This window comes from Neovison vison, chromosome 2 (assembly GCF_020171115.1).
Source record: "Neovison vison isolate M4711 chromosome 2, ASM_NN_V1, whole genome shotgun sequence".
Classification (NCBI taxonomy): Eukaryota; Metazoa; Chordata; class Mammalia; order Carnivora; family Mustelidae; genus Neogale; species Neogale vison.
In genome coordinates, this window is record NC_058092.1 from 30,378,706 (window position 1) to 30,402,217 (window position 23,512).

A 23,512-nucleotide genomic window follows, 5' to 3' on the forward strand; every position below is an offset into this window, starting at 1 on the left:
GAACTTAGTTAAGAAGGGTAGTACCTTGGGGAGGAAAAAGCAAATGGTACATTTCAAACATGAATCTAGATTGATAATCCAAGAGCACAAAGAGGAAGTATCTGAGGAGTCTCTGTGTGCCTCACACTATCCCCAGGTTGTCCTTGCAGATCAATGGAAACTGAGGCACTGGGATAGATCTAGGAGAAGATAAAGTCTTAAATGGTATTCTGCACCCCCCTCAACCCTGGCAGATTGAATTAGAATCCTTTGTCTGGCCATGGATTCTGACACAAATGGGGGGGGGGGATAGAAAATATGGAAAAGAGAAATAAATTACCTGAAGAGGAATTCTGAAATATATGAAGGTATCACTTGGCATAACCTGTTTAATTAATCACAGTACTTGAACAGTCAGAAAATGGAATTCAAGAGGCAAGTTTTAGGACTTAATACTCTGTCTGGCAGAAAAAGGTTGGGAGAAGTCTACATTTCCCTTAGGGAAAGGCAGCTGGTAATCCAGAGTGACTCTACTGTTTCTGATCCTGCCAAGCCAGGCCATCGCCAGGCCGTCACTTCTGCACACCTATGAAGGATCCATGAAGCCTTGCTGGGCTGCCAGGACTAAATCATCTCTTAAAGCCTTTTAAATCCAGGGTTTTGCCATCCCCACGCCTCCTACGCCCTTTATCATAGGCAGCAAAGCAAGGTTTATCCCGCAGTAGCAAAGTGGTAGTACAAAGCTCTCGAGGTGGGATGGAACCCAAGGGGGTTGCCCCCCCCTTTTAAAAGCAGTGAGATAGGGGCACCCGGGTGGCTCGTGGGTTAAGCCTCTGCCTTCGGCTCAGGTCATGATCTCAGGGTCCTGGGATCAAGCCCCATATCAGGCTCTCTGCTCAGCAGGGAGCCTGCTCCCCCCCCCCCCACTTCTGCCTGCCTCTTTGCCTACTTGTGATCTCTCTATCAAATAAATAAATAAAATCTTTTTTTAAAAAAAAAGATTAAAAAAGAAATAAAAGCAGTGAGATACAGACAAAAATCTAGAGATTGTTTTAACTAATTTTTTCTCAACAGATGTAGAAGATGCTCATTCTTTTTTGTGGATGCAAAGACCATTTATATGTAGTCTTAGAGTCTTCTTTAGCATGAAATTCTTACTTTTTTCTTAACCTTTGTTTGTACAGCTGAGTATCTAAGGCCTTCTCACTAGACTCCTTCTGTGGCTTTCAGAATAAAGCAGCAAAGGAACTGGCAGAGAATAGGAATAAGATTGATGCTCTCCTGGACTGGGTGACTGCAGTGCGATCTGAAGGACAGATGGAGCAGCTGTCCGCAACTAGCCTAGGGAAAGGAGCCTTTGATACCACGGATGCTCATGAGGGGGCGAGCCAAGCCCCAGAGGAACTGGACAAGCAATGTGAGAAGATGAAGGTGAGAATGTTAGCCTGTCTTCACTCTGCTGGGCACCTCTCTGCTGCCCTGGGCAAGTCACCATAACCACCTTGCCCCTAAATCCAGTAAGCACAGTAAGTATGTCTCAGTTCATGCCCTCTTTGATACCTCAGCACTTTGACACTGTTGAAACACTTTCTTCTTTGCTTTTCCAAAGCGCTACTCTGCCCTGGTGTTCCTTTTTCCTTTCCTCTGGCCAGTTTGTGAGATACTGCTGTGCTTCCAGGAGGCAGCTGCAGCCTCTTCTCATCTTTCAGAATATACTTCCTTTGGGTAGGTCTATCCACTCAAGATATTTCAGCTACCACCTGTACTGGAGAATTCCTACCTAAATGCCTGTGCGGAGCTTCAAACCTGTACATAAATCCATCTGCCTGTTTGTAACTTGGAACCACAAGCAGTTCAGCCTCAAAAAATGGAACTTCAGTTTTCTCTAACATACCCTCCACCCCATCAAACTTGTTCTCCTTCCTCTACTCCCACTTCATTGCCAGAGCTAGACATCATCTTCCTTTCCCTCCCTACTCTCCTGTATCTAATTAGTCATAAAATCCCCTCTTCTTAGATCTCTTTGAGAGTCATTGCTGCTTCTCTGTTTCCCCTGAGCTATGATTGTGGTTTGGACTACTGTCACCTTCCATTTGAGTTGTTATGGCAGCTTTGACTGGTCTCCTTGCCTTGTGCCTTCTACCCTCCCTCCTACACGACTAAGTGATCGTCTAAAAATACAATATCCTTGATTAACCCTTTTTTTAATGGTTTCCTGTCACCCTCAAGAAACTATTCCTTACTCACTCTTTATCTCTACCCATGTATTCATTATTCAGCAAATATCAATTACCTGCTGTGTGTCAGGCATTGGAGATAAACCAGTGAACCAACCAGAGGAACTGTTTCCTAGGATATTAACTGGCATATGCAGGCATCCTTTATTGCATAATTGAAAAACAATATGTTTAGGGAAATTAGAAAACACATGGATCACCTATTTAGTAGTGACACCTTTATAGCAAAGAAAATTTGGCTTAGTTAGAATGCTTCTACTGAATAGCCTGTGTCATTGCTTTGTTTTGTATTAATGGGATTTTGCCCTCTTGCGTGCTGCTGTTATGCTTAGAGATACATTGTAAGGTGTCCCCCAAAGCTGTGGCAGTCATAACAGCACAGAGCAGAGATGGTCCTGCTGTCACAGAACTGCTGGCAATAGTCAGCCTGACCAGGGAGCTCCTCCATCCTAGGAAGGAGACTGCCTTACTTGTGGATGGATGAGAATGGGAACACCTGGGGGGGTGTACAGACAAGCTATGGTACTACCCCTTACTATCTATTTGAGAAGGAAAGATTTGTCACCCTAGCTTCTCTGAGATAATGTTGGAAGCTGATGCTATAGGTTGCTGATTCAGGTTGAAACTGGACAGTGTTCTGGTAAAAATTAAGCTATTGTCCTGATCTAGGAAGTTGCATAAACAATATAGGTAGGCAAGAACACTGATTGAATCCCCACTATTGTCTATTAGACTCGGGAAGAACATTTTATTTTGTTTTATTTAAAAATTTTTTTATTTACTGGGGAAGAGAAAGCTTGCATACAAGGTGGGGGAGGGCCAGAGGGAGAGGGAGAGGAAGAGAGAACCTCCACTAGACTCCCTGCTGAGTATGGAGTCCTATGACCTGAAGATCGTGACCTGAGCTGAGATCATAGCCTGAGCCAAAATCAAAAGTCAGATACTTAACTGAGCCACCCAGGCACCCCTAGACTCAGGAAGAACATTTTAAGAAACAAAACAAAACAACCACATCTCCCTGAAATAACTTAATTCCATTGAAATAGAAAAAAGGTCCATGTGTAAGCACATAGACATAGCACATACAAATAAAAAATACAAATTACCTGTGCTCCAGAAATACAGTTTACTCCCACTGGAGTACAAATTGTTTCTTTAAAGGATTAATTTTCTAAGAACTTTCCTAGGTGGGACAGTGTTCAGGGATATTTCACAGCTAATGGAGACTTCATAGCTAAGTATTTGAAATTTTTATATTGTCATGTTTGGCTTATCCAACTTGCTCTCCCCTTCCATTAATGTGGGTAGTTATGAGCTGGCCACTTGTGCCTTCTCTTACTTAGACTTAGAATGGTTTAGTGAAGGGGCGCCTGGGTGGCTCAGTGGGTTAAAGCCTCTGCCTTCGGCTCAGGTCATGATCCCAGGGTCCTGGGATCGAGCCCCACATCAGGCTCTCTGCTCCTTGGGGACCCTGCTTCCTCCTCTCTCTCTCTGCCTGCTTGTGATCTCTGTCAAATAAATTTAAAAAAAAAAAAAAGAATGGTTTGGTGAAAGCCAGATTCTAGTCTTAATTTGTCCCTTAACTGCCTGACCTTAGTCAAGACATGTAACATACATAGATATTGTCTACTTATATTGCCATTTGTGCCCCAAATCACTTGAGATATTATACGTGAAGTCTCTTAGAAAACCCTGAGATCCTACATGTATCAGTTCAGCTGGGACTACTGTATGGCATAATGCTTAGAAAGTGAGAGATATTGAGAGATACTGATTTTTGAACAACTGGAAAAGTGGCCTATTGAGATCTCTCTCTACTTCTAATTGTAGACATAACCGAATTTTTGTGGGATCCCTACTGATCATTCTTTGTTTGGGGGGAATTTTTTTGCCAGGCCCGTCACCAAGAATTGCTGTCTCAGCAGCAAAATTTCATCCTGGCCACCCAGTCAGCTCAGGCCTTCCTGGACCAGCATGGCCACAATCTCACGCCTGAGGAACGCCAGGTGCTACAGGACAAGCTAGGAGAGCTAAAGGGGCAGTATGCGACTACCCTGGCCCAGTCGGAGGCAGAGCTGAAGCAGGCTCAGACACTACGGGACGAGCTGCAGAAGTTTCTACAGGACCATCAAGAGTTTGAGAACTGGCTGGAGCGGTCCGAGAGAGAACTGGAGAACATGCACAAGGGAGGCAGCTGCCCCGAAGCCCTTCCCTCCCTGCTAAAGCGGCAGGGGAGCTTCTCAGAGGACGTCATTTCCCACAAAGGAGACTTACGATTTGTGACTATCTCAGGGCAGAAAGTCTTGGACACAGAAAACAGCTTTGAGGAAGGCAGAGAACCATCAGCCACTGGAGACTTAGTGAAGGGCAAGCTGAAGGATGCAACAGAAAGATACACTGCTCTCCATTCAAAGGTACCACGAGAGTCCTGACAGCCTCTGCGGGGGTGGTCGTGGGAACCTTCACACAACAGTGAGTAGTTGCTGGGGCTTAGGATAAGAACCTTAGGACATAGTGAGTGAGCTGAATTGTATATTGACCACAGGCAGAATGTCTTTATGAGCTCTGCAAAAATGTAAAATGTGGAAGCCCGTGGGCTAATGCCCGATCCCAGCAGTATCAGGGGTATGTCACTCTGATAGGGAAGGTGGAGGTGCTCGCCCTGCTGTACCCTGACCAGCAGACGTGGGCTCCCTAGAGACACAGTACAGGGGAAGCTGGAACCATGTACACAGTCTGTATTCCTGCACAGAGCATCTAGGGTACATCCTTGCCTTCCTCCCTATCAAAGAACTCCTGTTAGCTCCCAAACTGTAGAATCCATTCAGTTCTTACATGTCTTCTGCACTTTGCCAACGTCTCTAACCTCGCCAAAAGGAGCACTCTGTACCTCCCAGTCCTTTTCTACCTTAGCCTGCAACCTGATGTGTAGTTCTTTGGTGGCTTGCCCTACACCTCACTTAGTCTTCTTGAGTATATAATATAAAGTTGGGATGAATAGTATGGATCAAACAATGAAGGCCCAGCTTTCGGAGATGGTTGCTACTCATCTGTTCCTGGAGGCCTGGGTGCTACCCTTCACTGTGGTTAGAGTAAGATCCTGTGACAAGGCCAGACTTTTCTTTTCTTTTCTTATTTTTAAAGATTTTATTTATTTATTTGATAGCATGAGAGGAGAGAAGGTCAGAGGGAGAAACAGGCTCTCCATGGAGCTGGGAGCCTGATGTGGGACTTGATCCCAGGACTCTGGGATCACGACCTGAGCCGAAGGCAGTTGCTAATCCAACTGAGCCACCCAGGCACCCAAGGCCAGACTTTTCTTTGGACCGTGCCTAGGAAGCTGCTGTCTTTAGCCGGACCTTGCATAAGCCTGCTCTCCCTTTTTTTCTCTGATACAGTGTACACGATTGGGCTCTCACCTGAATATGCTCCTAGGCCAGTACCAGCAGTTCCAGAGCTGTACTGACAGCCTGAAGGCTTGGATGCAGGCCTGTGAGGCCAGTGTGGAGAAGCTCCTTTCAGATACTGTTGCCTCAGACCCTGGCGTTCTGCAACAGCAGCTTGCAACTACAAAGGTAGGCCGGGACGTAGGCTGTTCTACCAGATGGGTAGAGTACCCCCAAAATAAAGCAAATACTCATAAAGGCAGTGGTTGGGATGCCTTGGACCAGATCTGATTCTTAAACACTTAATTCTAACATCTGTGGGCATGAATAAACAGAAGTATTCTTTGTAGAATATTCATAGTAACACTATGCTAAATAGCCCTTGATTCCTAGAACCAGCTTTGATTACTCAGAGGTTTTACTTTTGGCCTTTTTCATGGACAAGCAGCAGTTGCAGGAGGAATTAGCTGAGCACCAAGTCCCTATAGAAAAGCTCCAAAAAGTAGCTCATGACCTCATGGAAATTGAAGGCGAGCCAGCCCCAGACTGCAAGCATGTTCAAGAAACTACAGGTATGAAGCAGCAATAACAAGAACACTCCCTTAATTCTCGTGCATGCCACTGTTTTGTAATACGTCAGACTGTATTGTACAAGTATGTGTGGTGCTGGCTAGGGGCCGGGACACAAACAGCAAGAGCTTACTGTCCAGCGAACTTTGTTCTTATACCATTGAAGGTCTTTGCAGTCTGGTTTCAGCCCCTTTCCGCATGCTGCCCTCTAGCCATGCCCTGCTTCTTTCCTTTCCCAAGTAAACTAGTCATTTTTTCATTACTTTACCCCTGAAGTTTTCCCTGTGATTCAGCTGCTAACATTTATTGAGAGCTTAGCATGTGTGATCAAATCTTGCTCAAGCTCCTAGATGTACCTGAGCGGTTACTTCCTTTGTAAAGTGCTGGCCACCACCTCCAAGCCCCAAAAGAAATAAAAGATGAATAAAAGAAAGAATCATTCTTCTTTCAGCCTTCTCTAGTACGTTACTCTTAGCATCAGTATAGCACTTGCAGTTTTATTTTTATGGCTAGTTGTGATGTACCCTTTTCTGCCTATGCTGAATGTTTATAGTCTTAAGTTTATAGAAGCCAGGGACTTACCTTAATTATCTTCAGTCCTCAGCATCCAGCACAATTTCCAGCACTTGGTAGGGGCTAAATGATGCTTTGTGAATTTGGCTCAAATATAAATGCACTTTAAGTTTATCCCTTCTATTTGTCTTAATGTCTGTTATTATTGTAATTAACACGTGTGATTTATATACGTTGTTTTTAAAAGCACAACGTGAAAATAGTCTCTGCTCTCTTCTCATGGCCTTGGTTTTCCAGATTCCATACTCAGCCGTTTTCAAAGCCTGTCGAGTAGCCTGGCTGAGCGTTCTGCTCTGCTGCAGAAGGCAATTGCCCGATCTCAGAGTGTCCAAGAAAGCCTGGAGAGCTTGTTGCAGTCCATCAGGGAAGTTGAACAAAACCTAGAGGAGGAGCAGGTGGCGTCCCTGTCCCTGGGAGTCATCCAGGAAGCCCTGGCCACTAATATGGTGAGACATAGGCCCAAGAGTTAGCGTCAATGGCGTATTTGCTATGTTCCGTGATTACATCATTTTGAAAAAGTATCAGGAAAAGAATTCATTTCCATGAATCCTCTAATAAGACTTGGAGATGATGACTAATCCACGTAAAGATATTTCTACCCAATTTCTAAACCATTTAAGCTTGAGGAAGAGTGGCTCAGTGAAGTCATTAATGGAATGCAGTGGGGAACTAAGGGGATAGATGTTTGTATTCCAGAAGCTCAGTCATTTGTAGGCCTGCCTTCCTTGAGCAGGTGAGCCTGAAATTACTAGAAAATTATTGGTTTGTGGATAAGTGAGCCAGGAGCTGACCGACACATTTTTTGGTGACAGAAACTGAAGCAGGACATTGCTCGGCAGAAGAGCAGCTTGGAGGCCACCCGTGAGATGGTGACGCGATTCATGGAGACAGCAGACAGCGCCACAGCTGCCGTGCTGCAGGGCAAACTGGCAGAGGTGAGCCAGCGCTTTGAACAGCTCTGTCTCCGGCAGCAAGAAAAGGAGAGCTCCCTGAAGAAGCTTCTGCCCCAGGCGGAGATGTTTGAACATCTCTCTGATAAGTTGCAGCAATTCATGGAAAACAAAAGCCGGATGCTAGCTTCTGGAAATCAGCCAGATCAAGATATTGCGCACTTCTTCCAGCAGATCCAGGTGAGACTATATCTGCCACAGTGGCAGAACAAAGAGAAAAGAAGGGCAAGGAGGGGACCAGCAATCACGGAGTACATAGTATGTCAGTCAGTCATAGAAACCCTACCTACATTCTCTTTAAAGAATTATCACAACCAGGGGCGCCTGGGTTGCTCAGTCAGTTGAGCGTGTGACTGTGGCTCAGGTCATGATCTGAGGGTCCTGGGATCGAGTCCCGCATTAGGCTTCCTGCTCAGTGGTAAGTCTGCTTCTCCCTCTGCCTCTGCCTGGAGCTCCCCCTGCTTGTGCACATGCTCTCTCACTCTCCCTTTCAAATAAATAAATAAAATCTTAAAAAAAAATTATCACAACCACCCTATAAACTAGATACTGTTTGTCCATTTTTTAAAAAACACCTTAGATTTATTTTTCACGCATTCTGCATGTTCAGCCCAGATCAGTGGGGCTATTTAGCTCATCATGGTCACTCAGGGATCAAGTCATTGCTGACTTTATCCTGCCCTGCACCTTCATGACTACCGCTGCAGCAGGGAGAGGGCTTATCAAATCCATTTTCATTTCATGAGTTAAAGCAGGTTTCACACCTGGCTTTCAAGGGAGTGGAGAAATGTGTTCCTACCGTATACCTAGTAAGTGCAGTTAGAAATGTTTGACGAAGTCTTACCTACGACAGATACAGAGACACGTGCAAGAGTAGGATAGTAGGTCAGAGTGTATGCCTATACTTAATTTGACCAAGGAGTGGCCACCTTGGTTCCAGGTGCCCACATTGCCACCTATAGGACCTCAGCATTCCTTTGTCCCCACATTGGTGCCTTGGGATTATACAACTAACTTTCTCCATATTAAAGTGGGATCTCATACTTCGGTTTGCTATCCTTTTTGAGTTTTGTTTTGAGTGATTTCAGATGTACAGAAAAGTAGAAGGAATGGCACCAGCATCCTTCTCACCTGGATCCCAGTCTGTCAGGATTTCACCGTTTTACATTCCCACCAACAATCCATGAAAGTACCTGTTTCCCCTGCAGCCTAACCAGCAGAACAGCATTTGAGTTCCTGTTAATCTGATTGATACAACATAATATTTTGATGTGGTTTTTATTTTTATTTCTTCTCTGATGAAGTTGAGTATATTTTTATACATTTAAGGGACATTTATTTGCCAACTCTTGGCCTTTACTATTTTCTGTCAGGAGTTTGTTTTCTTCTTTCAATTTACGAGAGTTTTATATTAGGGAGATTGGTTCTTTATGTGTGATATGTTGAAAATCTTTTTTCACATTTGTCTTTTGTCTCTGCTTATAGGGATTTGGGCCATGTAAAAGGCTTTTAAATGTTTACATAATAGATTTTATCACTTTTTATTGAACATGTATTTTTTAAAGTCTTTTACCACACCCAGGTTTGAAGGAATTCACCCATGCTTGCTTGTAGAATTCAAATAATTTCTTTCATTTACGTTTGAATCTTTTAACATTTCAAGTTTATTCTGAGATAGAGTGCACAGTATGAATCTAAGTTCTTTTTCTAAACGTCTCTCTACTTATTCCCAGTATCATTTCTTTGAAAAGTCCATTTTTTCCCCAGTGATTTGAGAAGTCATCTTTATCAGATACAGAATGTCCATGTGGACTCCGGTCTGTTTCTGGATTTTCTGTTCTGCTTTGCTGGTCTGTCTGTTCATGAACCAGAGCATGCTATTTTTTATTCTAGAGCCTTCATGGTATGTTTTACTATCTAGGAGGACTAGTCTCTCTCTCTATCTTTTTCTTTCAGGATTTTCACACCAGTAACTGTACATTTATTTTTCCATGTGAACTTTATTTAATTTTTTAAAGATTATTTATTTATTTGTCATAGAGAGAGAAGCGAGAGCAAGCACAGGCAGACAGAGAGGCAGGCAGAGGCAGAGGGAGAAGCAGGCTCCCCGCCAAGCAAGGAGCCCGATGCGGGACTCGATCCCAGGACACCGGGATCATGACCTGAGCCGAAGGCAGCCGCCCAACCAACTGAGCCACCCAGGCGTCCCTCCATGTGAACTTTAAAATCAGCTTTATTAGGGTGCCTGGGTGGCTCAGTGGGTTAAAGCCTCTGCCTTCGGCTCAGCTCATGATCCCAGGGTCCTGGGATTGAGCCCCGTGTAGGGCTCTCTGCTTGGCAAGGAGCCTGCTTCCCTTCCTCTCTCTGCCTGCCTCTCTGCCTACTTGTGGTCTCTGTCTGTCAAATAAATAAATAAAATCTTTAATAAATAAATAAAATAAAATCAACTTTATTAGTCATAGGGGAAAATTGGTATTTTTTTGAAAAATTGGTATTTCTATTTGGATCATGTTAAATTTATTTATTCACACATACATATGCACACACACACATCTTTATGGATGTCTTTCCATTTATTGAGGTGTGCTTGTGTCTGTCAGAAATTTTAAGGTTTTATTCATAAGGGTTTGGCATGTTTCTTGTTAGTTGGTTCTTAAAATTGTACCTTTTATGCTGTATATTGTAAATGAAGTTTTCACTCTTGATTTTATGTGTTGGTTTTATATCCTGCTACCTTATTGGATTACTTCATTGTGTAATTGTATTATTGATTCTCTTGGGTTTTATAAGTATACTTCCATAGAATCTGCAAATATAGTCTTACCTCTTCCAATTTGTATGCCACAGATTATTTTCTCTTACCTAATTGCGTTGGCCATTATCTTGAATACAGAGTTAAATAATAGTGGAGAATGTATATTTGCCCTGTTTTACAGAAGAGATAGGCTATAGGAGCTTAGAGAAATTTAGTAGTTTAGGATCATAAGCTAGAAGTAGCAAAGCCGTGATTGATTTTCAGGAGTCTTTTTGACTCCAGAAACCTCCATTCTTTTCATTCTGTCATGCTGCCTCCCAAACCTTTGAACATTTGTTTAAAGGAGACAATATTCTGGGGCACCTGGGTGGCTCAGTTGTTAAGTGCCTGCCTTCAGCTCAGGTCATGATCCCAGGGTCCTGGGATTGAACCCCGAGTCAGACTCCTTGCTCAGCGCGGGAAGCCTGCTTCTCCCTCTTCTACTCCCTCTGCTTGTGTTCCGTCTCTCACTGTCTCTCTCTATCTGCCAAGTAAATAAATAAAATCTTTTAAAAAATAATAAAGGAGACAATATTCATTTTCAATTCCTAGCCACTCTCAGGTGGCCTGGAAAAATTCTCCGTATTTATTACTTTGATCTAGTAGTTGACCCAGTGAGCATGCCTCTTTTCTTGTTCCCTCTTGTCCTACAGACTGGGGGGACTTGCCTCCGATTTAATATAGATATCTATTTTTTTTAGAGTGTTTTTATTTATAACAATCAGGGATTTAGTACATTATCCTGTTTGCTTAACAGGAGCTCAATTCAGAAATGGAAGATCAACAGGAGAACCTTGAGACTCTTGAGCACCTGGTCACAGAACTGAGCTCCTGTGGCTTTGCACTGGACCTATCCCTGCACCAGGACAGGGTACTGAACCTCAGAAAGGACTTCACAGAGCTACAGAAGACAGTTAAAGAAAGGTGAGTTTTCATATGTGTTGGTCAATTGGGGAAGCTTTTTTTTTTTTGCTATTGAGTAAAATGATTTTTTCTTCTTCCTTTAGTAGAAAAGATGGCATCAGGAAGTCTGCTACTGAGTCACAGGAGATTGGAAAGTGCCTCTTTTAGGCAAAGCTATTTAATCTACTTGGTGCTTAGTGGTTTTCTATTACTAAATCATGAATTCCTTCTCAGTAATGGGGCTCAGTTTCCCTCTGTACAGTCAATAGCCAGATCACCTGGACCTGACAGAATAAATGTGGGACAGCAAGTAGGATTGTGACAGAATTTGAAATAAAGAGAAAAATGGGAGGAGACTTTCCAGATGTAATTAATAGATATATTGGTTCTCTTTCTGCTTGCTTTGACCACATTTAAGTTGTTTTGGAGGAGAGTCTTCTTTTAAGGGAAACATGGAAATATATGACAGAGGTGGCTGATTTCAGATTATCTGCTGACTGTTGAAATGCAATGATTGCATTAGAAAACCTCACATGGATTTAGGAGCTTGATCAGACTTCCTCTCTTGGTTTAGCCATATATAATCTTGATTTGGCAAGTGACTACCTGAGGAAAGTGACTGGAGGAAAACAGTTGCTCAAAACAACACTGTAAGCCTCAGGTTACTTAGTGGAGAAAAGGGGGACAGAGGCCAGGAAAGCTTGTTCTTCCTCTGTATTCAGGGCCATTTAGCTGTAGAAAGAACCAGGATCTCTGGCTTGAAGTTTGATAGATGTGGCCACTTCCAAAATTTAATTTTGAAATAGAATTCTCCTTTGTCCTTGGCTCATTTTACCCATTTGTATGCTCCCCCACACAAAGATTTTATTTATTTACCTCTATCTCTAGGGAAATAGAGAATGAGCAGAGGGGAGAGAGAGAAGCAGGCTCCCCACTGAGCAGAGAGCCTGATGTGGGGCTCAATCCCCAGGACTCTGGGATCATGACCTGAGCTTAACCAACTGAGCCACCCAGGAGCCCCTAGTGTACTAAATCTAACTTATCTGAGCCTCCATTTCAGCATTTTGTTTGCTAACAGGATTAGCATTTGAATTAGGCCTTGAAAGAGTCAACTACCTAAAAAGTGACAGAGCTGGACTTGAGATCCAAAGCCTACATTCTTTCCATTGTATCATTGCACCTAAATAGCAGGCTCCTTTTTGTTTCTCTCACTTTCACTTTAGCCTGGAGTAAGATTGAAGACTCCTCTCCCCAGAAATGTCCAAACAAGGGCAACAGATTCCTTAGTTTGATGTTCTCCTACACTGTATGTGCTGATTTAGCCAAAGCTGCTGTGGAACAGATTATGGGAAAGAACAGGCCCTGTAAGGAAAAGATGCTTAGAGTCCCAGGATGAGTGTAGTTTTAGTTCAACTTGACATCTTTATGAAGCTTAGTCTGGCAAGTAACAAAATGCCTTCAATGTTGTTGACAGAGAGGAAGATGCATCATCTTGTCGGGAGCAATTGGATGAATTTCGGAAGCTGGTTAGGACCTTCCAAAAATGGCTAAAGGAAACTGAAGGGAATATTCCACCTGCAGAGACTTTTATGAGTATGAAAGAGCTGGAAAAGCAGATTGAACACCTGAAGGTAGGTGAACCAACAGAGCTCCAGGAGCCAGGCTAGGAAGCAGTTTGGAAGCTTGTGTGGCCAGGGAAGTGATGTGACAAGTCCAAGTTATCCTTCTGCATCAGAATAGAAATCCTTCCATTTTCTTTATGTGATTCACACCTACCCCTACCCAAGCGCTGAGCACCAAAATGTCTCCTATTTAAAAACCAAAACTAAAAAAGTAATCTGGGAATAAGGTCTATTAGGTTTCAGCTATTTTTCAGATGTCTCTCCTGCTGTGGTGAGTCATAAAAAAGATAGTTGTTAAAGTCCAGTCCTTGAGAAGCTTACACTCTTCATGTGTGTTTGAGAATTAGAAAGTTATGTATGAGCAAGTTACCAGATGCATGATCAGGAAATTGAGGAAAGAAGAACTAGCTCTACAGCTAAGAAAGGAAAAGTTAGAATCAGATGGTTGGATGGTACCTTCCAGAGTAGAATCAACCTTTCTCCCATCCCTGGCAGAATTCCTTCTTTGAGTCATTCAGCCTCTGCTTGCGCCTCTAACACATCTCTTCTTTTTGTTGAAATCAAGCCATATCTACCTCCAGCTACTGCTTGTGCATTCTCCTTATTTGCTTAATAAAGCCAGATTTATTTTCGGCCAGATAACAGGGAAAGAGTTTGGTTGCTTTCACAGAGGGAGTGCCAGGAGCATTTGCTGTGAGGAATCCTCTAGGGCAAAGGCTTTTCAGTTTCTAGGTTCACAGTGTCCTTAGTGCTTCAAGAAATTATTCAGGGTTCCTCTAGGCATAACAAAGAAAAGAAAGAAAGAAAAAACTAAAAAGTCTCATTTGCTACCTGATTAGGTCTCAGTAACTTCATAGTGGTTGTTCACATGGTGTCCAACAGATGTCACTGTACTTCCCTCAAAAATTTAAAATACCCTGTGAGTCGATGCCTGGTTTGCTAACTGTGGCTCTTTGGAATCTAGAGTGATTAATCAAGTAATTGATAGTTGTGAATTCACAAGGCTCAGTTTGCAGTTAGGCATCATGAGCACGGCTCTTTCTCTGCTTCTGGGCAGCTTAAAGTCAAAAACAAAGTAAGTAGATTGTCAGGGAAATTCAGTGTGGAGGAAGGGATTCAAGGCTCAGAAGGTACCCCTGCTTTGGAATTAGTGGAATTCTACTTCTGTGACAGGCAATCCACATCTAGAGACAATATGACCTAGTTACTCAGATGCCTTTGTTTCCTAATGGTTTTCTATGGTAGTGAGAGCTCCGGGTTTAAGAGCAATATAAAAGTTACCTTGAAAATACAAAGTATAGCCTATGTGATTCTGTGTATTTCTCTACATCTCAATATCTAGCTCCACATTTTACTCTCCATTTGCCATTTCCTTTCTATTCTTTACATGCATGCCTTTCCCTTTTACTACCTTATTCTTCACTCAAAGCTGCCCTCCCTCTAGGCAGAGTTAGATGTGTCTCCTCTTGTGCTCTCAGAGTTTACTGTCTATATTTCTGTAATAGCATTTATCACATTATAATTCAGTTGATAATCTGACTTCTTAGTTTTAGGAACTGTGCCATAATCCCATTTTATATCCTCAGTGTTAGGCATGATGCCTAGCCTACAGTAAGGCTTGATAAATAATTGATGAATGAACGAATGAATGGGAAGATCCTGAATATTCCAGAATATCATTCTTTCACATCATGGCTGGCTAAACCAAGATCTTGCAGTGGCTGAATACACAAGGGTGGTCACTTAATGCTTATCAAAAGTTTAGGGGATATATGTACAAGAGCAGGTGTCCCTACTAATGAGAAGAATATCCACAGATGTCACTTACATTTAGCTGTTATGTTAACAGTATCTTCTAGATGACTGGGCCAGTAAAGGAAGTTTGGTGGAAGAAATCAACTGCAAAGGCACTTCCTTAGAAAATCTCATCATGGAGATCACAGCACCTGATTCCCAAGCCAAGACAGGTGAGTATAGGCTCTTAAAAATGCAGTAAATAAACATCATTCTTACCTTTGACTGTTGGCCTTTGGTTATGACCCCTTATTTAATAAAAGTCAGAATCAAGATTGATATGAGAATGAAGGGGAGCGATCCACAAGCAGTCTTCCCCCTCAACCTGATCTGTTCCCTTTTTGCTAGCTATATAACTTTGTTCCACTTTGCAGAATTCCTTCCTGTGATGGGAAAAAGTTAAGGGATTAGTTGGCCTAAATGAACAGAGAAGGATTAAAATAAGATTTCCATCTTGGCAAGTTTCTTTTTTTTAAACATGGAAATGGATGGCTATGTATCATCTTTAAACTAGAGTCAGCCCTGGAGAGTATAAGCAAGATATCTTGAGAGAGACTAGGTATTTAGGAGTCAGTGTTGGTCTTTCAAAGACTGCCACACTTCCTAGAAGTGAATACAAAGATTGTGCTCAGATGTATGAATAATATCTGGTTGCAAATTAAGTCTTTCAAACAAAATCCGTATGAGCTTACAGTCACTTTCTGGTTTTTTAGTTGGCATCTCATAGGTTTTATTGCCAGACTGTGTTAGTGTACACCTACGAATCACTTCAGTTGTAGGGCAGAAGTTTATTTTTTCCTCCTGAGAACAGCCACTTTTCTGTTGAAGTTTGAAGATCTCTTGGAACTACCCAGAAATTACAACATTTCAGGGAATTGGTGATTCTTATATTGCAACACATGAAACCTCTAAGTTCAGGGACTTACTAGTGTGTGACTACTTCAGGAGTCAGCAAGCTTTTTCAGTAAAGGGCCATATAGTAAATATTTAAGGCTGTGAGCGACATGGGCTCTGTCACACTACACATCTCTACTACTGGAGCACAAAAACAGTCATAGACAATATACAAGTGAACGGATGTGGCTGTGTTCAAATAAAATTTTATATACAGAAATAGGCAGAGGGCCAGATTTGGGCAGGATAGTTTTTTGACTCCTAGACTAGAGCATTGGTTTTTCAAACATTTTAAAACACTAAAATATTTTTTTAAATAATCTCAGATAGAACTCTACTACATAAAACAGATACAAATGATATTTTGTTGGCATAAAGTTCACTTATAAGAAAATTTATAGCACTTTATCTATTATGAAATCATCAGTAAAAACATTAAGACTATTTTAGGGAATATAAAGTATTTTTCTTTTTAATATTTTATTTATTTATTTGACACAGAGAGAGAGATCACAAGTAGGCAGAGCAGCAGGCAGAGAGAGGGGGAAACAGGCTCCCCGCTGAGCAGAGAGCCTGACGAGGGGCTCGATTCCAGGACCCCGACCCGAGATCATGACCTGACCTGAACTGAAGGCAGAGGCTTAATCCACAGAGCCACCCAGTGGCCCCGGAATATAAAGTTTTGACAAAGGATATTTGGATGATAGCTTTATTGTGAGATTTATTTCTCCATTTTGTTTGGTTGCATTTTATTCAGAAAATACAAGTCATGCAGATAAGTAGTTGTAAAGGATGATGAATGTTTTAAAAGTTCACTTTACGGTTCACCTGTGTCAAAAAAGATTTCAAAAGTCTTGGAAATGGACAACAGAAAAGTATGGGGTGTCCTTTCAGTGAAGTGTTAGGCATTGTCTAATAGGCTTTGGGAAATTATTTGGTTCTGAGTGTGCATCTTTAACTGTCCTAGAGTTTTGTAGATAATTGATAGTAATGTAAGTGATACTTGTCTATAACAATTCAAGTAAATTTTGCCCGATGGGAAAGATAATCTCAAGTATTATTGTCTTGTAGATTGCTTACCAGTTTCCCATTAATTACTCATTTATTAATTTCCTCAAGAGTTATGGGGTAGAAATTAGACATTTAGTACAGGTGAAAGAAGGGGACTGAAAGGGCATAGTAACTAAGATGTCACCCACTATGTAAGTGATGCAGCCTAAATTCAAATACAAATAAATTTGATTCAGGGTGAAAAAAAAAGTTCACTTTATAGTCTCAGAGTACTCCTCAGTTAAACTGAACTAGAAGCTTGAAAGTGATGTAATAAATTCTTGTTTCCAAGTTAAATCACCAAGAATTTTAATGAAGAATCACATTCTTTTCTTAAACATAGAAAACACCTAAAACTGGCACAGAGGACAAAAGCTTGCCTATAACCTGACATCATCATAACCTGACGTGTTAAGAATTCTATTACCATATGGTTCTGCCCTAATGAGAGCCTGCTTTGAGTAGATGCACCTTAGACTTTCTTGTCACTTTCTTTAATATATAAACATGTGCTATAGATGTGTTTCTTTGCAGGAGCAGACACGTATAGGTTTGACTCCTGTCAAGTGCTGGCAAAGAGTTACAGTTTTTCCAATCAGTGACACTCAGAAAGAAGTCTAAATGTAGGCGGGGAGGTACAGGAGCTATTTCATTGTCTCCCCAAAGCAGCATACATTGGTTGTATCTAGTGAGTTAAGATGTGGTGTTCAACATAATCGAATATGTGTGTTTTCTTGCCATTTCTAAGTAGTCAGAAATATATTCTGAAGATTAAATCTAAACCAAACATTTACAGAGTCCCTAAAGCACCTCCTTTGCTGCTTTGAAGATCACTAACCTGAGTGCTCTCAAAGTTCTGTTCTACCTCTGAAAAATCATGAATATTACAGTTCTTGACATTTGCGTAGCTCTTTTTGTTTCATAAAGTGCTTTCATGTACACTCCCTCATTACCTCTCTCCAGTGACCCCATCAGTGCTGACAGGATAGCTAGTATTATCTTCATATACTAGAGAAGACATTGAGGTCTATCTGCAGACTAAAGCTCACATACCGAGAGAGCAACAATCTTGGCCAGGACCCTCTTCTCCCAATTACTAGTCCAGTTTCTCTTTTCGTCATCCCCCTATTGAGGTGGAATATAATCTTTTTGTTTGATCCATTTTTTCCCTGAAAATACAGTAATATTGGGGTGCCTGGGTGACTTGGTCAGTTAAGTGTCCAACTCTTGATCTCAGCTCAGGTTTTAATCTCAGGGTCCTGAGTTCAGGCCCTGCATTGGGCTTCGCACTGGGTGTGGAGCCGAAAAAAAAAGAAAGTACAGTAATGTTAGCATTTGAAAGTTTCACAGTTAACTATATTTTGATATATAACCTTAACATAAACTTTTCCAGTGAAATCAGTGCACATGAGAGTTTTATTCTCTCCTTGTAATGTAATATTATATCATGACTATTCACATTTCTTTATAATTTCTATAATTACATGATCTGATTTTTATTTAATTTGGGACAATCCTAAAATACAAGGAATCAACATGGGGAGAATATAGGTGAAATCGTGGTAATTAGAAACAGAACCAAAGGCCCAAAGCAGAATTTATGGGAATATTTATGAGTCAGGTTTATTGGTGCTTAGAATTTCAGTTTTCTGGTAGGGAAGGAAACCAGAAAGTCATGGAAGAAAAGACAGAGAATCTGCCTTGTGAAGCAATAAAAGGACTCATTTTGGATGTCTTTATTAAAAGATTACTGCTTCTTCTGTCTTTAATTACACTCATTGTTCATTTTTATCAAGTTGAAGGACATTGAACCTTTTTGGCTTTATTGTAAATTCTTGTTCCAAAGTGTGGCAGACAACAAAGATTATAAAGATGTAGTCATTTTACCAGTACTTGCTTTGCAGCATTGTGGCAGGATCCAAAGATTTCAAGTCAGAGATCGAGGAAGGGAATTCAGGTTTCATTTAGAACGGGTTAGGAATCTCTACTGCTAAGAAGCCAAAATATCTGAGTGTTGCTCTCTTGCCTGGCAGCTAAAATGATTTGTCTCTTTCCATGAGTATGTTGTCTTGTGCTGTGTTAACCTCCTGATACCTGAGCTTAAAAGTGAGTGCCAGAGAACAAATTCAGTGCCTGTATGTATTCCTAACACGTTTGTCTTGCCCTGTTTGTCTCCCTGTCCTTCTGCTCAGGTTCCATACTGCCCTCTGTAGGAAGCTCTATAGGCAGTGTAAACGGATACCACACCTGCAAAGGTGAGAATGTCATTTCACAGTGCTTCTTTGTTGGATGTGTTAGGACAGTGTTCACATTGGCATCTGTGTATGTTTCTGTATATGTAAAAGAACTGCTGCCAGGATGGGTATGAGGGTAAAAATCTGGGGAGAAGCCACTGTGTTGCTTCTTTGCTGGGTCGCTAAAGGCTAAATGGGTTGGCAGCCAGTTAGATACGGTACTAGGAAATAAATTGGGCCACCAGATAAGACCAGTGAGGAAAGACCTTAAAGAAAATATATGTGAATCTTTGAGTCCTAAAGAAAGCCACATTAGAGGTAGTCTAGTCTAACCCTCAGCCTTCCGGCTCCATGATTTCTCTGTTATTTGGAGAAGGGGGGGCAGAAGAGTGCCCCAAATCCTTCACTCCCTTCACTTCTGCAGTTCCCAAGTGTATTTAGCATTTTATTTGTACATCTGAGTACCTAATGTCAAAATCTGAAAGCAGATTAATGAAAGCTCTTTTGCTTTGTATATATAAACAAGAACTTTTATGTGATTTAGCAGGAACAGAATCTCTAGTTCACTAGAAGGAGTAGGAGGGACTTTTAATCCTGTTGAGTAATTTAGCATGAGGAACCCATGGGGAGGCTTAGAGAGCTATTCCCGATCTGATTTTTGTTTCTGTAATACTAGATCTGACGGAGATCCAGTGTGACATGTCAGATGTAAACTTGAAATATGAGAAACTGGGGGGAGTGCTTCGGGAACGCCAGGAAAGCCTTCAGTCTGTCCTCAGCCGAATGCAGGAAGTTCAGAAGGAAGCTGGCTCAATGCTGCAGTGGCTGGAATCAAAAGAGGAAGTCCTGAAAGCCATGGATACCTCTTCATCTCCAACCAAGCCAGAAACAGTGAGAGCCCAAGCGGACTCTAACAAGGTACTGTGTTCACATTAGCTGCATCCCAAATGCTAAGCAGAAGGCACTGTCATACTGGTGTTCCTGCCCGAGCCTGGGACCTGAACATGGGACACGGCCACCCCCCAGGCCACAAGGAGCCCTTTCAAAGGATTAATATGCCTAAACTCTCCTAGAAAATTTTCTTACCTATGAAATGAGAAATTATTATAAATAATATTCAGAAATGAAACCAGGTATACCTGATTGGCTCTGTCAGAAGAGCATGTGACTCTTGATCTCAAGGTCATGAGTTTGAGGCCCACATTGAATGTAGACATTACCTAAATAAAACTTAAAAAAAGAAAAAAACATCTGTTTACAGAAAGAGAATATCCCTCCTCTGAAGTATCAGCTCACTGAGAATGGGGTCTTGTTTTCCCTATGATGCTGTAAGTCAAACCATTCTCATCAAAGCCCCTTCCCAACTCTTGGGGATATTTAAGTGTAGCTGTGATTATGGTTCTTTCTTAAGGTTGACATGTAGGACTAGGAAAACTATCGGGAAAAATAAAACCATATAGAAAGTCCTATCAAAAAAATGTTTTTGCCAAAATTTTTTATATTCTAATTGGACGTAGCATGCCATCTTTTCCAGCTACATAAATGTCCTTGACGTCACCATCATCGTCATCATCATATGGGATTAATAATACCTTTTTACTGGGTTCTACCGATATGTTGTACATAAAAGAAATTTAGATCTTGTATGATTTTCATTTTAAAGTAAAAATTGAAGCAGAATTGTTAAGTGTCTTAAAATTATGAAATAAGTCACTGATAGAATCAGAAGTGGAGCCTTTAATTGTGGCCCAGTCTTCCAGTACTTTCCTCCACACACATAACTTTCCTGTGCAGAAGTCTCATGGCATCCCTGATGTTCTCTCTCCTAGGCCTTCCTGGCTGAATTGGAACAGAATTCTCCCAAAATCCAAAAAGTAAAGGAATCCCTGGCTGGATTACTGATGGCATATCCCAAATCACAAGAAGCAGAAAACTGGAGGGAAATGCAAGAGGAACTCAGTAAGTATTCAGAGGGAATTCACTAAATTCCCTAAATTTAGTGCAAATTCACTAAATTGCTTCTCTTTGAAGCAAATATAGAATTTCAGCACATCGTATAAAGCAGGACTTATTTTTAGTTAATTTTCATAAGCAATCAAGAGGCCCAAATAGGGCTAGGGAGTGAGTGAGTCTGATTAGGAAAAATAAATCTAGAGGTTCCACTCAACAGTCTCAGAAGTTTGGCTTTCTTGGGCAAGTCAATCTGGTAGTCTGTTGTGATAAGGAGAGCATTGGTGATGAAAATGAAAAATGGGAAATAATCTATTTACTAGAATTATTCTGTGTTCATACTGAACTATATATAGATGATACTGATGAATGTTTACTGGCATGAAAAAAATCACTGGCATGAAAGATGTCTATGATATAGTAAGAGTTAAATAACAGGCCATAAAATAATATAGTAATAAGATAGACTTGCATCCGTGTGTATGTGTGTGCTGTGTAGTTTCATATAACCGCCACCATAATCAAGTACAGAACTGTGTTATTTTAGCTAAAATTAAATGAAGGTTATTTTTAACTTAAAATTTTTTAACTAATGCTCTAGGGGTCATTTCCTGTAGTTTATTAGGAACATAACTTAGTGATCAGGCCAGTGGCTGGTGAGACTAAAGGAACACATTCTCTCATTTCCCCTCTACAGATTCCCGGTGGGAAAGGGCCACCGAAGTGACCATGGCCCGGCAAAGGCAACTGGAGGAATCTGCAAGTCATCTGGCCAGCTTCCAGGCTGCAGAATCCCAGCTCCGGCCCTGGCTAATGGAGAAGGAATTGATGATGGGGGTGCTGGGGCCCCTATCTATTGACCCCAACATGCTAACTGCACAAAAGCAGCAGGTCCAGGTGAGCCACAAAACTTACTGTGTTAAGCAAAGAAATTGGAGTCACGTGAATCTGGTTTTGAATGCTGCTCTCAGCAAGTAGGTTTCAAATGACCCTAGACAAGTCACTTAAGCTTCCAGAGTTCTTTTCCTCGGTTTAAATGAGATGTGTATAAGGATGTTATCACAGTGCCTGTCAAATAGTAAATAGTCAATAATTGTATTATTAATGTCATTAACAGAGGCAGTAAAATGAGTGGATGTGAGAATGGAGGATTTCTGATTACTTTGTAGAATTGTATTTTACTTTTAATCCCCAGTGGTAGTGATCATTTTACTTAATGTAATGTCTTATATCTGCTGACTTCACTTAAAGATTTTCTGTTGCTCAAACCTCAAAAAAAAAATTGATTTAAGTGTCCACCATCATAGAAATTTAGGTTGTTCAAATTATGTCATTTCTAATGAATTCCCACTGAGAGCTTTTTCTTCTTCCTCTTCCTCCTCCTCCTCCTCTTCTTCTTTTTTTGGGTTAAGCTCCAGAGAATCTTCTCATTCTAGATCGCCTTCCAAACTCTTCCAAATTTGTTCTATTCCTTCTCATCATCTACCAAGTTCCCTAAATCAAGACCTAAGAGTAGTTTTTGAAGGAACTCTTTCTTTTAGCTCCTGCATCCAATTAATTATCAAGTCCTCTTTAGTTCACTTATAACTATTTTTCTATTCCAGTGGTTTTCAGACTCTTTGGTTTCAAAACACTTTTACACTCTTAAAAGTTATTGAAGACCTTAGGGGCACCTGGGTAGCTCAGTCAGGTAAGCATATGACTCATGATTTTGACTCAGAGTCATGAAATTAAGCCCCCCATTGGGCTTTGTGCTTAGCATAGAACTGCTTGAGATTCTGTCTCTCCTCCCCCCCACCCCTCTTTCTGCCCTCTCTCTCTAAAAGAAATAAAATCTTTTTCAAAAAAATTATTGAGGACCCTAAAGAGCTATTATTTAGCTATTAATTTAATATCTATTAATATTTACTGTATTAAAACAGTAAAGGGGCACTTGGGTGGTTTAGTTGGCTAAGTATCTGACTCTTGATCTCAACTCAGGTGTTGATCTCAGGATTGTGAGTTCAAGCCCCATGCTGAGTGTGGAGCCTACTTAAAAATAAAAACAAAAAAAAACACTGAGGAATTTAAAAATATGTATTTACTGGGATGCCTGGGTGACTCAGGTGGTTGGGCACTGCCTTTGGCTCAGGTCATGATCCCAGGGTCCTGGGATCGAGTCTCACATCGGACTCCTTGCTCCCCGAGGAGCCTGCTTCTCTCGTTGCCTCTGCCTGTCTCTCTACCTGCTTGTGTATACTCTCTCACTGACAAATAAATGAATAAATAAAATATTTTAAAAATATGTATTTATTAATTAATTTTAAAATAACATTGGTAAAATTTAACATTAACATAAGTAACATTTTTTTCTTTATGAAAAAAATAACATTTTCCAAACTTAAAAACTTCAGTAAGAGTGGTATTGTTTTATGGCTTTGCGAATCTCTTTGATGTCTGACTTAATAGAATATTTTCATACATTTTCTTATCTACTTCTACACTCGATCCTTTGCAGTACCAGATGTCATGTAGCCTCTGGAAAACTCCACTGAACAGTCATGAGAGAAAAATTATAAAAAGCAAATAATATCTTA

The 23,512-nt window shown here is 41.1% G+C and overlaps 1 protein-coding gene across 22 annotated transcripts in view; it reads left to right on the plus strand.

Annotated features, from left to right (window-relative positions):
• MACF1 (microtubule actin crosslinking factor 1) overlaps nt 1–23,512 on the plus strand; it is a 340,165-nt gene that overhangs the window by 228,719 nt on the left and 87,934 nt on the right. For 19 of the 22 annotated variants that reach the window (XM_044237864.1, XM_044237868.1, XM_044237866.1 and 16 more), the window contains 13 exons: nt 1,210–1,410; nt 4,112–4,630; nt 5,615–5,791; nt 6,051–6,174; nt 6,983–7,191; nt 7,558–7,875; nt 11,247–11,413; nt 12,867–13,023; nt 14,864–14,981; nt 18,945–19,007; nt 19,663–19,904; nt 20,816–20,945; nt 21,634–21,833. In XM_044237864.1, the coding sequence (XP_044093799.1) occupies nt 1,210–1,410; nt 4,112–4,630; nt 5,615–5,791; nt 6,051–6,174; nt 6,983–7,191; nt 7,558–7,875; nt 11,247–11,413; nt 12,867–13,023; nt 14,864–14,981; nt 18,945–19,007; nt 19,663–19,904; nt 20,816–20,945; nt 21,634–21,833 (2,625 nt within the window). The remainder of the gene's footprint in view (nt 1–1,209; nt 1,411–4,111; nt 4,631–5,614; nt 5,792–6,050; nt 6,175–6,982; nt 7,192–7,557; nt 7,876–11,246; nt 11,414–12,866; nt 13,024–14,863; nt 14,982–18,944; nt 19,008–19,662; nt 19,905–20,815; nt 20,946–21,633; nt 21,834–23,512) is intronic. The other 3 variants (XM_044237867.1, XM_044237880.1, XM_044237882.1) reach the window with 1 other exon arrangement.